The sequence below is a fragment of the Pleuronectes platessa genome, chromosome 9 (genome assembly GCF_947347685.1).
Source record: "Pleuronectes platessa chromosome 9, fPlePla1.1, whole genome shotgun sequence".
NCBI classification, from domain to species: domain Eukaryota; kingdom Metazoa; phylum Chordata; class Actinopteri; order Pleuronectiformes; family Pleuronectidae; genus Pleuronectes; species Pleuronectes platessa.
In genome coordinates, this window is record NC_070634.1 from 7,363,288 (window position 1) to 7,377,317 (window position 14,030).

A 14,030-nucleotide genomic window follows, 5' to 3' on the forward strand; every position below is an offset into this window, starting at 1 on the left:
GTCCGCTAACGGGAGATGGCGCTCGCGCTGCGTTCCGCTCCACTTGTTGTCCCGGGTGTCCATGGATGGAGCTAGGTTAGCTTAGCTCATTTAAACTCTCCGCAGTGTGTCAGTGTGTCGCTCTCGCTCCAGGCAGCAGGGACACGGGCTGAACTGCTGCTGCTCACAAACAGAGGAGGAACTCCACAGCTCCCCAGCGAAACAAGTCGCGGATACGCTCCTTTGTTTCAAACTTGATTCTTTACAGAAGGAGCCCAGTCGCCCTGAAAAAGACCGAGTATGTGGAACGCAAACCTGCGATAAAGCTGCGTGACTCACCGACGAAGCTTTCGCGTCCACCGGTTTATCCAGGAGTGGAACTCCCAGGTAAGCTCAGCTGTTTAAACTACTATTCTGTGATGTGTGTGTGGAGAGAGTCAAACGTCTCATGGAGTTGAGTTGTTGTTTTTCAGAAATAAGCGCTCGTTTCTCACGAAGCTTCGGTTACCTGCGTCAAAGAGCGTGTCTGTGTAACTCGGCTCCGTTCACCCGGTTGTCGGTACACGGGGGAAGATGGTTTCCATTGTGCTGCTCGACATTGTTAGTGTTTAATTCTCTCTCGCATAAGAGCATTAAGTTTAAGGGAGCCTGGCTGGAATATGACGACAGGTGATTACGGACTATTACCGATTTGTTAAACTAGTGCCTGTTGTAGTTTTATTCCCTGTAAACACAGACTATCCGCTCATGTGAGGGCAGATCCACTGGATGTAACATTAACACACTCATCTTACGCACTTAAGCGCTGTCCCCTTCAAATTAAGAGCAGAAAGGTCGTGCTTTATGGACGACTAGCTCTAGGAACCGGTGGAAATTATACGTCTGTGATATCACAGCTTGTAGTTCTTAGTAAGCTGAAGTAAGTAGTCCCACGGCTTTGATAAATTATAATTGAGATGCCTAAATAAAGGGGCATTGTTGTTGAACCCAAACGATATGGAAATATTTATGCATATGTAAAATAAAAACAATCCTTCCCCACAATGGGGAAATTTGTTTAGCGGCTGAAAAGAGGACTGTAATAAAGTAGGCATCAATACAAGAAATAATAGTAAACATGCGATATAAATGCAAGGAGATATAAAATATAAATAGTTTATACAATGTATACAGAATTTACAGTGCGAGCAAAATATATACGTTGTAACAGATTGCACATTAGTATATAAAGTGTAAGGGATCGCAAACTCTTTTTCTACACTGTCAATTCTGCAAATAAAAGTTTTTCATATCAGCACATATACGTATACCTCTATAAACATATATATGAAAGGTTCATATCGGCAGGTCTCAATTGGTCAACTGGTAAATAGGCTCTCATTTAAAGATGTTGTCATAATGGCTTATATTTACATAAAATTCCCTAATATTCTCACAGCTATTGTGTCAGGCTTAGTTTAATGTGAAGCAGTATACACTTTAATACTTGATTAAACCATGATCACTTTTCTGTGGTTTTCGATGCAGGTTAAAATCTCCACTATTTAAAAGACTATAGGCTACAAATTAGCCGTTGTTTGTTTGAAATAGCAACTAGTTTATCTCGCTAATCCGTGTTGGTCTGATTCAGATACAGTTGGTCAAAATTTTATACATTTACTTTTGTGAAGTTAATGTAAATTGTAAGTTAGCTTAATTACAACAACACTTTACTTTCAATAGACTACATTTAAGAATTCTGTCGTTCCGTTGTTACTTTCTTAACAAAATTGTTATTATTTTGTTTATTGTTATTTCATGCCTCAGAGAGATTTTCAAAGATATAAAACATTTGTATCACAAATATCTACATGGTCAAAAGTAAGGTCAGTTTTAAAAAATGGCAGCAAAAACTTTTCGCAGTTAAATATGTTCTCATCATCCAGTCTAAAATGAGTCCCTAAATGATGTTGGCCTCCTCCAGTCACTGTCAAACGCGTAGTCTCTTCAGGTCACACTCAGGCTCAGGAAGGCTTGAAAGACCAATGGAATAACATGGTGCCAGTTAACGCTGAGCTGTGAAAGCGATCAATAGATTCTTGATGATTTCTGAAATTGACAATCAATGGGGTCTTATTCTCTTGCTGTAGCTTAGTGCTCCCTCTAGAGTTGTTGGACACTAGGGAGTTACAGTAAGCTCTCACCAGCATATCACTGAAACAGAACATGCTCCCACATTATTGCTCACAGATTATATGCCTGACAGCATTTTATAAAAGTAAAGGCTGGGCCTGAAAATGAGTCCTAGGAGTGCAGCCCATGTTGAAATCCATTGGCTTTTAGAAAATGTGCCTATTATTAAGTGTTGACTGGATAATGTTTAATACTTTCATTAAAAAATGTTTTTATTTTTGTAACAGTGTCATGGATGCTGAGGGATATACAAATGATTTACACTATTCGGAAGCTGAGCGCCTTTGGCACGTGATGCAGAAATCAGGAGATCTGGATCCGAGGAGCAGAGTTGGTGAGGGCTGGAAGCTGGTGGATGTATTTCTTTCTGGAGGTGCACCATGGGGATTTACACTCAGAGGTGGACAGGAACATCGAGAGCCACTTCTCATAACCAAGGTGAGTAATCCCCCCAAAATATGAGAACTGATGTGTCAAGTGTAAAGCTGTTTTTCAGACATGTCCTGTGGTGGATCTCAGGAGCATTGGGTCTGGACTTTCTCCATAGTTTTACCTTCCCACATGTACAGCACAGTAGGGGTTTCTCTGCTCAGATGCAGCGGGGCAGGAGACAGAGGCAGGATGTCGTGTATTATTTCTGCTGCGGAGATCACGTGATTTGGTTTTCAGCACATCCACATTGGCTTAGGCTCTAATGAATACAAACTCAGGTTAAATCTACGTCAGTGTCATCTACTTGTGTGACACCGCTTTCTCATCCAGAGATATTTATTTATTTATTTATTTTTATTTATGCATCTTTTGCGTGATAGATAGCATCCGGTGGGGGATCTCCTGCTGTGGTCACACATCGACTTCTGCAGACTTTATACTAGCGGGCCGAAACTCTGAAGACTGTCACAAGGACGTTTGCTTTCACACTAACACGTCCTACAGAGAACTTCATGTGTATGATCCAATCAAAATGTCATTAACAGGTTATACACTTCAATACTGAAGACATAAATCAGTAATCAATGTATATACAACTATATGCAGTAAAATATTATGTTAAATGCTGCAACATTCAGCTCAACCATCAGTTACTGTCCATGTCCAGTTGTCTCACCTTATTTGAAGTCTTTTCCTTCTCAAGTGATCATCCTCAATGTCATTTCTAAAGGGACTCCAATAGATATATTTAGAATGAATTCATGGGACATTTGTCATGACAGGTGATGATGGCTGGCAGAGGATAGCTAGAAGAGAGACAAGATTAACTGAAAACACCTCTGGTTAAAACCAAAGGTGATGCTGTTGGAATGCTCTGTTGGAGGACATCAGGCGTGATAAATTGCTGCTCCAGCTTAAATCAATGCTTAAAACATCCTTGTATGAGGTTGCTTTTGATTCATGACAGCAATATTTGTATCTTCAGTTTTTACGTAGTTTTTTCAATTTGCTACATAAATATTTGACATATTTGCAATTATCTGTAGAAGGTTATGTTTTCATTAGCATTTCTCTCTGTTTATTAGTAGCAGGATTATGCAAATACTACTGGACAGACAACCATGGAACTTGGATGAAGGATGTTGTATGGATCAGGAAAGAAGCCATTAGATTTTGGTAAAAATCCAGGATTTTCTTTTCATCGTTTTTTGATATTGTGAGATAGGAAAATTTGATCGATTTCCCAGAGAATAATTCATAGATCTTGATTAAAAATCAGTCCTGTTCAGAGGATGGATATTAATGATTGTGTACAATTTGGTGCGAAACTTAAAAAAAAAAAAAAGTGGTTTCATAAGGGGACTGTTGGGCTTTGCTCTCTGAGTGCCCTTCTAGTTTCCCCTGGTATACTTCCCTTTCTATTATTATTAACAACAACAATAATAATATAATAATGATGAAATGACTGGAAACATCCATAGGTTTGGAGGCATCACGACTGTTGCAATCTTACGGCAAATGGTCTCTTCTCTACCTACTCTACAAATAAAAATTATGAAAAGTTACTGTAGCTTTAACATCAGTGTGTTTGCATTGTCACGTCATGTTAGCATGCGGATGGTAGCTTTTAGCTCAAACCACCTAAGTTGAAGCACGACCTCAAAACCATGAGCACAACTGTCTTGGTTTGTGCTCGGTTACTCAAATATTAAATTTAACGATGTATCTGGAAATGTATCTACTCTATGTAAAGAGTATGAAAGTGTTTTACTCAGAGGTGCTCCAAAGCTGAGATCATCTGGCGCATTTTGGCTGAATGTGCTGTGAAATGCTTAAAAGTCAGGATTTTATAGACTTTTTCCAAATAAAAAAACATTTAACGGATGATGCATTAATGCCTGTAATTCTCATGCGTCATAACTTTAAGTGGGTGGCCTGAGCCACAGTGTGCACACAGTGGCCATGAGGAGGGAGACTAACTAATCAAAGTGGGGCCCAATCAGTTCTAAAATCACACTGTTACCTCACATCTCTTTTCACTGTGTAATGATTAACTACAGAAGACCTTGCTCATTAAGTTGACATGGTAAATACACAAGCACCTGTTAGTCAGGAGCTGTGTTTCTGCTTGGTTTTTGTTGGCTGAGTGAGTCTGTGTTGACCCAAAGGAGGTCCAAAGTCCAACTCCAGTGGACGAAACTCAGGATCTCAGGCACCATATGGGCTCAGAGGGATACAGTCAGCACTACTTTCACCCCATTACCGTAGGTTTTACAAGCATGTGATTCAAATGACCAGAACTATGGCAATTTTAAGTCTTTAAGCTTTAAGATTAAATGGTGAGTTCACATTGCTGAATTTTTGCAGGGCAAAGCAGTGCCCAGCTGGACTACACATAGCATTTTATTGTAAATGTTATGTCACTGAATGTTAGGACCAACACAAGTGGATTTGTTTGCATCTGATGGTAAGATATTAACTCCTTTTTTGAGAGGTCTTTTTACTCAAACCCAGTTTCACCTACTGCAGACTCACAATTTAGAGAAACTTTTCAGTAAATTGATCATGGACTGAACTCCCATGTGTATGTCACAGTGTCTTCAAAGGCTTCAGAGTTTAGTTTGCTGTCACCTGCTACAGTGCGAGTTATTGGAGCCCACCTGGACATTTGCATTCTCATATTTTTGTGCTGTGCTGAATTTCAGTTCGGAGGGTAGCATGTGGTACCAGGAGCGGGGGAGGAATGTTGGAGCTTTGTTTGATTTTCTAAATGTAGTGAATTATCCGTGACAGCCTGAAGCTCGTAGGAATGGCATGATGGGATAAATTAAGTCTGGATTAGTGATTTGTCCTCTTTTGGGGCAGATCTCAGTTTAGACCCAGTTATTTACAAGGTGTGCTGTTAAATTCTTTGTGTTAACAAGATGAAGATGCAAGTAAGCCTACGATATCTCCTCAATTATATCTGTCTGCCAGATAGTAGAAAAATGTGAGAAGCCTCTTATAAACATTTGTTAATAAAATGACAGACTTGTTGTGCGTGTAAGCCTGTGTGCACTACCTCAATGCCATTGGTTCTTTATCTGGCCGATGTTTTTGGATGGTGATTATTCAGTTTAACAAAATATAGGCTGCTCTTGCTCCCTCATGGTCAGTGTGTGTTATATCTTTGAATACTGTGTAAAAGTAACAGCACTTCTCTATGCTACCTGAACATGTAGGAATGACAGATCAGTCTAGTTCTTTGAATTGTATAGTGATCTGTCTCACAAAAAAACATGTTTTACTAAACACTAAAACTGAGAAACAATGCATGAAAGATTTCTATGTATTATTTCCCTGTCACACTCCTTCCTGCTGAACCATGTAACACACCAGCACCCATGTTGATTTTTTGGTCAGCCACAGTCCAGTTCACTGTTGAATTATACATCTCTTTAATGATCAGAAAATTCCAGATGACTTCAACTGGACGTGATTTTTTTTATGCGTTGTTCTTATTTTTATGTGTTTGTGTTTCAGCATGAGTAGTGAGCAGGGAGTCTTAATATAACCTGAGGAACACACTTTTGTCGAGGAGGGCCAAATGTAATACCTTTTTATTGCGGTTTTTTTCACCTTTCCACATTCTCTCAGATAACTAAAGTGAAAGATAGTTTAAAAAAAGGCCTATAGTTGATGAGAGGTTTAAGGTATTTGCTAAAAAAAATATCCTGGATCTAATTAAAATTCTTAACATTCCACACATAACTCAGGTTATGTTCAAGGTCTTCATGGATTTACGGTCCTTAGTCTCAATAAACTTAAATAATCCTGTTTTACCAAACACAGCTGGGCATGCGCCTCATACATACGTCTCTTCTGCCAGGATCGCAGTTAATATGGAGGAAAATATTGTTTGCTCTTAAAGAACCAGCACCAGACACATGCAAAACTGACTCTGTTCCTACACGCTGCAATAAATCACCTGCAGGTAAACAGGTTTTACCAATTACTGGACCCTGTGTGGCTCTGTTTCTCTTGGGGGTTGCTCAACCTCTGGAGTAAAAGTGATTCATACAGAACAGGATTATGATAGCGACGAGAAGATTCAGATAGTTTTCTATTTGTGGACGTCAGGATTTCAGAGGGAGGAATATGGAATGCTGGAAGGATTATTTCAGGATATTTGAGCTGAGAAGAAGGAATGGATCAGTCCGTCTCTTCGACGGAAATGTTCAGTATTAAAATGTATGAGAGACGAGGCATTCATTCTTAAGTTTTCTTAGTGTGTCCTAAATGTTCAAGCTAAATGTTGCTGCCTTGTTATGACATGAACTATTATACTGACACTGTTCCAGGGTCATGAGGAATTCCCTTTATACACAAGGCTCAAACTCATGTGTGTGTATATATAAACGTTGTACTATGAAACCCTATATTTTCAAAATAAAAGTTGTCTTTCATCCCAAACTGTCTGATGAAAGAATAAATACAGAGGAGAAGAAATTTAGAATCACAATGTCAGCTGTTCATACTAAAATTTACTGAAAGATAGTTCACATGCTAACAGCCAATAATATAGTCCCTTTATGAATACCAATGTTAGTTGTGTTTTGCACTCTTTAAACTGTCTTCATGACCAAAAGTACATTGATTCATTCCATCCTCGTTTATTTCAAGATAGGTTAACTTTTTTGTATGAGAGGAGAGAAGGAGAAAGTAGAAACTATACTTTTATTGTTTTGTCCTGTTGTAACTTTAGATCCATGTCAATTCAAACAACAGTGAATAAATCATATGAACAAGAAATGTACTTGATAATGACAGCACACAAAATTGGCCGTCATTATCAAACAAACACAGGATAGACATCAACAATAAAGCACGTGATGCTCTGATTGAGTTTGGTGATGCAGTTAATTCTGGAAAATAATGAGTAAATACATTTTTTTTAATTATGAGACACCACATATGTAAGCTATGCACAAATGTACTGTGTGTACTTAGGAAGCATTCAATGTGGTTAATGCATGTCACAATCAAATGTGATCAATTGGAAGATTTTATGCAAAGTTCCAAATGCTTACCTTTAAAAAAAAACGATGCGCCATGAAAAGTTTAGGTGTCTTATGTTAATGTGGTCGCTGCTGGCTTGTCAAACTGCAATAGACATTTTCAAAGATGTATGCGGACAACACCTAAATCACTATATGAGGTCCAAGTTCAGTGCCCTTGCCAGCACAGTGCACAGGACATCAGTCAGCAGAAAGACACATTCCTTATCCTCCTTGCCACCACATCCTTCCCTTAATGTCCCACAGAAAGACACAAGGCTATTTTTGAGGGTACTCCGGCCTCCAGGATGGCTGCAGTTTCACTGATTATAGCCTGGAGGAAGATGGTAAACAAAGGACATGGTATATGACTCGTGCTGATTGAGCTGCCATGGTGAAAAATGTTCGGAGAAGCAGTATGAATCTCCTGCCTTGATGTTGTGCGAACGCTGCTTCTATTTGTCCTCAGGTTTTCTTTTTTTACAGCTGCTTGAAACTGTTTGTTGTTTTTTAAATTTGCATCCTCAAGATATTCAGTTGTTATTGTTTCTTGTTAGGTTGTGTAAAAGGGAAGCTAGTGTGTAGCTCAAGGCTGTCTTACAGATATGCTGTTGTCAAGAAATAATTCAGCACTGACTGACATCTTCTTTTATTATCGCAAACACAACATGCACACACTGTGCCCTTGTAAATACTCACTGTCACTGAAGAGCCAAACATGTAGTTAAAAATGTTTCAGTAAATAAACTACGGTAGGAACCAGTTGGCTTGGAGCTAAGACTGGTTGGGGAAGTCAGAAAGTGCAGCTCTCTGAGGCAGATTTTGGGGCAATAAGTGATGCTTTAATGCAATGTTGTTTTTTTGTTTTGTTCTATACGTAAAAGAATTATACAGTTATTAGTTAGTAGAGACTTTTTGGACTTTCCAATATCCTCACTTAGCGTAAGTAGTTATCAACTTATCTCTCCTCTGCTCTGCTCCATGCGTGGGGAGGGGCTATACATGGCAGAGGATAGGTAAGAAACATCACAGTCAGAAACTCACACTAAACTTAAATTATGTTGATTAAATAAATATATGTTTTTTCTCTCTTTTTTGTGGGGCAGTCCGGTCTCATTTAACGTCAAAGTCCTTATGTTGAGCTTACATCAGCTATAACCCTGAGTAAAACCAACCAGAAAATGTGATTAAAATCACTTCACCTGTTTATTAAAACGGTTCTCATGTCCATTTTAAACACTGCTACTTCCAGTAACTGTATCAGCCAGTGATTCAGATTCCGCAAAATTCACTTCCATATCAGGACCATCTCAGGAATCTGGCCAGCCATCATAAAAATCTGCAGCCTCGACGCTGCTTCAAAATCTGAATTACAGAAGAATGAAAAGAGGGTATGTTCGAGTTACTTTGGCTCTGGGTTTCTGTGCTGCGGAAAAGGCCATATAAGACGTAATGGTCTGTAAATGTACACATACCTCTGCAGTTGAGTCATGCAGCCCCCACTCACAGGTTGAGTGGGGAACTGGTAATCAGCTGCAGAGCTTGGCTTTGTGTGTTAATGTGCCAACTGCCAGGCAAGTTCTCACTGCTTGTCTTTCCACACCGACCCGCGCTGTCTTGCACTTCTGTTATCTGACTTTCCTGCGTCAGTGTGAGGACAGCTCTGACCTTAGCCAGGGGGACGTCTGTCATGTCCAGGCCCTTTCTGTTGCTGCGATTCTTTCAGTTTTAATATCTTCTCTGCGGTGGGTCCTCTCCAGAGATAACAGTACATCGACACAAGCATATGCTGACCTCAGTGCACTGTACTCAGTTAACTGTACGTCCCATTGACATATGTGTTATTCCAGGTGTCTGGAATACAATACAGTTTATTTTTACATCATGTCACTGGCTTGAACGGCAGCTTTTTGAAGTATTTTATTAGCTTTTGATCCTGGTCTGTAGAAACTGGCTCTCCTGCTGTTCACTCTGGTAAAGAGTGTTTTTCTTCTGTCACATGCTCGATTGAGAGTCAACAAGACACTGGTAACTTTATGAGATCTCAACTGCCGCAAAGACTTGCGGCAGTTGAGATAAAGTAATGGGAATTTAAATAAGAATTTAATTAATATTTTACCTCCTCGATCAACAACATGAACATTCTTTCTATTCATGAACATAGAGAAGGAAAACAGGAATTAAATTCCTTATCCCTGATTTATAGCTGAAATGATTAGGTTATTAGTCATTAGTAGTAGTAGTGGCTTATCCAGAATATTGACAGCTCTTTTGATAATTACTTGATATGTTTTTTGGGGCTCTCTGGCATTCATTTAACAGGGGTAGATAGACGGGAAAGGGAGGGAGAGAGAGAGGTGGCTGAGAGACAGAGCGAGAGAGAGGACAAAATGCAGCTAAGGCCCCCACTGGATTCAAACCGGTGGGAAGGACTCAGCCTTCTTAATACGTGGTATACACTTAAAAAGGTGAGCCCCATTGAAGCAGAAATACCAGTCAGTCTGTTGTTTCCGGTTTCTTGTTATCAAGCAATATAAGACGTCTCCTTGAACCTTAGTAAAAAAAACTTGTTTGGGCATGGAGACGGCTCAGAGAGAACCAGTACCAGTAGGAGAAAGAGCTCCCACAGGAAGGAGCAACACATGGCAGAGAGGCTGATAGAAAGAGACAGAGCTGAGCAGCCAAGAAGCCAGCAGAGACCCCTTGCCAATTTAAGTTGAGTTGGTTGGATTTTATTTTTTTTAACATATGAAATATGTTAAAAAAGTTGCCACCACATTATCATTTAAAAAACCTTGATTTATGAGATAATGCTAGTTTAATCAATAAAAAGGTTAGGTCAGATTAGGTTAATTAATCTCCTTCACGGTAGTGGAAGGCCCTTGACCATAAGAAGTCTCTTCTCTGCCACTTATAATATGTGTATTCTCTGAGTGCTGGTTGCATATCTGCAAGTTCATGATTAAAGTGCAACATCCTCTCTATGGTCACAGTCACATGTACGCAAATGTATCAGTGGTGAGTCTTGGGGAAGTGAAGGTCCACCACTGATACATTTACATATGTGTGACTGGGCCCTAACCCTGTTATTCCATCATAGCAGGGTACACAATCCAATGGTTTATAAAGACATTTTGTCATCTAGTTTCCTCTGAACTCTTAGACCTTTCCCACTAAGTGTGTAAGCACATGTCATCCTCAGTTCAAACAGAAAGGAATTGCTGGTGTTTCTGAACATAGTACCGGTGAACCCCAGCTAAGATCAGAAAATTAAAAGTTGGTTTCGGTATAGAACTGGAATTTGTCTAAACTTGGGCTGTCCCCAAGTGACTGAGATGCTCTTGTCTCTATTGTCCAGCTGACGGCAGGAGAGACACTGCACGACGGGATTAAATAACTGAGCTATGACCAAGATTCCACCTTTTATTTCCCCTGAGTGTGTGTGTGTGGGAATTTCCCAATCGCAGAGGATAGACAAAGACATTAAAACTATGTTTTTAGGTCAAATATGAGTCAAAAGAAAGACCAACCGGTTAACAACACACACTGTCCAATTAATATACTTAGGAGGCATAAGGAAGATTAAATTCTTATATGGCTTAACATTGCCAAGATGTCCTGTGTCATAGTTGTTGCATTCATCTGCTCTTGTTTTGGCTCTAGACTGTCAAGTGTCAGATGAGGCATAATGCCCAAAAAATTATCTTTACACAAACAACATTCATCCTGAAACATTATGTTATGTCTGAAGATCTGTGTATTTAACTCTTGTTTTCCATCTGCTGTGTTTATGTTGCAGGTTGAGGAGGGCAGCAAGGCAGCCGCTGTGTGTCTCCAGGTGGGAGACGAGCTTGTCAACATCAACGAGATTCCCCTGACTGGCTACAGACAAGAAGCGATCTGCCTCGTCAAAGGCTCCCACAGGACCCTCACTCTGGTGGTGAAAAGGTAGGTAACCAATCCCAGCTCCCCCTCCTCTGGTGTTATCGCAAGGGCACCACCCCCTCGCCCTAACAGCTCACCATGGAAACATTACCAATAAACCAAGGTGACGGAGGATCCCAGCCCCTACAGCTTGTCAGCACAGCCTGTCTGTGGACTAGTTTACACTTTCTGGGATTTTTTAACTGTCTCCATTGAGTTATTGGTAGCTGGACAATCCTGTTTTGCTAGGTTGTGCGGGGTTGTCAACAGGTGTGCTTGGTTAGTGACTTAGGTTTCATGACGATCAGGTCCCGAAAAAGGAGAGGCTGTGGATGACATCATTTTTCCTGTTAGATCCCACACAGGCAGGATTGAGAAGAATAAACAAGGGGAAGTGAAGATGCAAATTACGCTGTAGGGCTGAGATATTGGTATCAGTTCAGTACACCTCCTATCAGTTGCTCTCACACCCTCTGTGATGAGGCATTTCTAGCTTGCATTGTTTCTCTGCTATCTGCACACATCTCATTCTTTCACAAACAAGCAAAGAACACACTGTTGCTGAACAGTTAACCCACTATAAATGATTACATTCACTCTTTTGGCAAATGCCAGCCTTTGTGACTTATTGGCTCTGCCATATTGTTTAGTGTTCATATCTTGTTTAACTGATGAATCATTTGTCAGTTGAGTCCTGGAGGCCTTCTGACAAATGACCTTGTTCTTATGAAACACTAGTCTTATTGTCTCCTTCTGACCGTCTGTTTTGCTTTCTGCATTGTATCATATCATAACGTAATCTCCAAACAAATCCTCCCGTACAAGGAAGTCCACTCACCATTTATCCCTCCACATGGAAGTGGCTGTGAGTCTAGGTCATTGTGTTTTATTCTCAATGGACATGTCTATAATAGGATCTGCAAACAAGGACTCATTACACTCAGTAACAATCTGTGTGTATTTGATTACCCATGTCATTTAAACGTCAATCAAATCTGATCAGACCACGGCCACATAGATCTAATGAAGTAGATTAGTGATGGGTTTTTGAACATTAAAATCTTAATCTTAAAATCCCTTATAATCTTAAGGAAGTGACGTCTTTACGACTTAAAGGATATATGGACTGGGCTTAGTTACAAGAGGAATCTTAGTCAATTTTTTTGCTTGAAAATGGGTGTGTCTTAGCTACTCTAGAATCCATTGAGTTGTAGGAGATGCAAACTTATAGCATATAGTTTGATAAATTATGTTTTTGCTTACTGTTATCCAAATGCACACCTCCAACTGTAAAGAGAGTGCATTAGTTCCATGTGCAGTAATGAAGTGTTTATAATAATAAGCAGTACAAATATAAGTGCCTAGCTAATCACTGGCTGTGGGTGAATAGTCCCTCAGTCCATGCATAGGTATATGCATATGTATGTGCTTGATTATGGATGTACGGCTTTTGGGGACACTGATTTTGTTGGTCAAAGTTCAAAGGTTACAGATGTCAAAAAACAAGTTATCTGGCCATAACACAAGAAATATTATCCTGATCCTGAGACATATTATGACAAATATAGTGGTCATTTATATTTTGTATCCAAAAGGTCAACTGTGACATCATAATGTTCTACAAACACTTCTAGTCATTATTTGACTCCATAACTCAGGAAGGGGAGATCAACTAAATTTCCTTCAGCCTGAGTCAGGTGGTAGTTCAAGATCATTTTGAAACAAAAGAAGAATAGGACATAAACAGTGGATGGATTACACTTACAAGAGAAGAAGGAATAACCAAAGGATCTGAGTATTGTCATTTCACTGAGCATGTGTTTCAAAAATAGAGAGAGACATTTCCTTACAAGGTCAAGTCTTATTGTTAATGCTTCACTTTAGAGAAACGTTTAGTCCCACAGGACTCTTAGTTTCTCCTGTCGGTCTGTGTTGAAGAGTTTACTTTTTTCTCACACTTTACAATGGAATCTCCACTCAGTCATTTTCAAAGACCACAATAACAAGTCTCTGTCAGATTTAGAAAACAGCAAAGGGATGATGGTTCATTAAAGAACCTCAATGCTTCAATTCCAGTCCTATTTCTTCCTCTTTTCAACCAAGTGCAGTCTGCATGTTGTGTTGGAAACTGCTGTTGGGTTTGGAAACATACCATGGTGTATGAGTCCATATTGCTGCCTGTACCTAATGTCCCTAGAGCCCTGATGTTTGTCTACTGCTTACCTGTGCCCGGGCATGCAGACGCCAGCCATCAAACCCTTTCTTTTTATCTCATGGATAACGTCGGATACCTGAATGGGGATCAGGAAGCTGTCAGAACCTGCTCCTGTGTAAAGGTGTGGTTTCTTTACAGAGAGCAGAAGGGAGGAGCTTGATTTAGCAAGTCACATTTTTTGCATGCTGTGACTAATAATGTGAAATTGTTGGTATATTTTCACATGTCACAAAGAGAAGAGGTGCGGTTATCTGTGGGAAAGCTTTGTGTCA

At 39.8% G+C, this 14,030-nt stretch overlaps 1 protein-coding gene across 4 annotated transcripts in view; it reads left to right on the forward strand.

The window, feature by feature from the left end:
- The first annotated feature begins 72 nt into the window (after nucleotides 1-72).
- shroom2a (shroom family member 2a) overlaps nucleotides 73-14,030 on the forward strand; it is a 32,984-nt gene continuing 19,026 nt past the window's right edge. Inside the window, exons 1-3 of one of the 4 annotated variants that reach the window (XM_053431051.1) lie at nucleotides 73-366; nucleotides 2,379-2,589; nucleotides 11,419-11,567. In XM_053431051.1, coding sequence (XP_053287026.1) covers nucleotides 2,383-2,589; nucleotides 11,419-11,567 — 356 coding nt within the window. In that variant the 5' untranslated portion in view covers nucleotides 73-366; nucleotides 2,379-2,382. Of the gene's footprint in view, nucleotides 367-2,378; nucleotides 2,590-4,692; nucleotides 5,051-11,418; nucleotides 11,568-14,030 lie in introns of those variants that run through there. The other 3 variants (XM_053431053.1, XM_053431052.1, XM_053431054.1) reach the window with 3 other exon arrangements.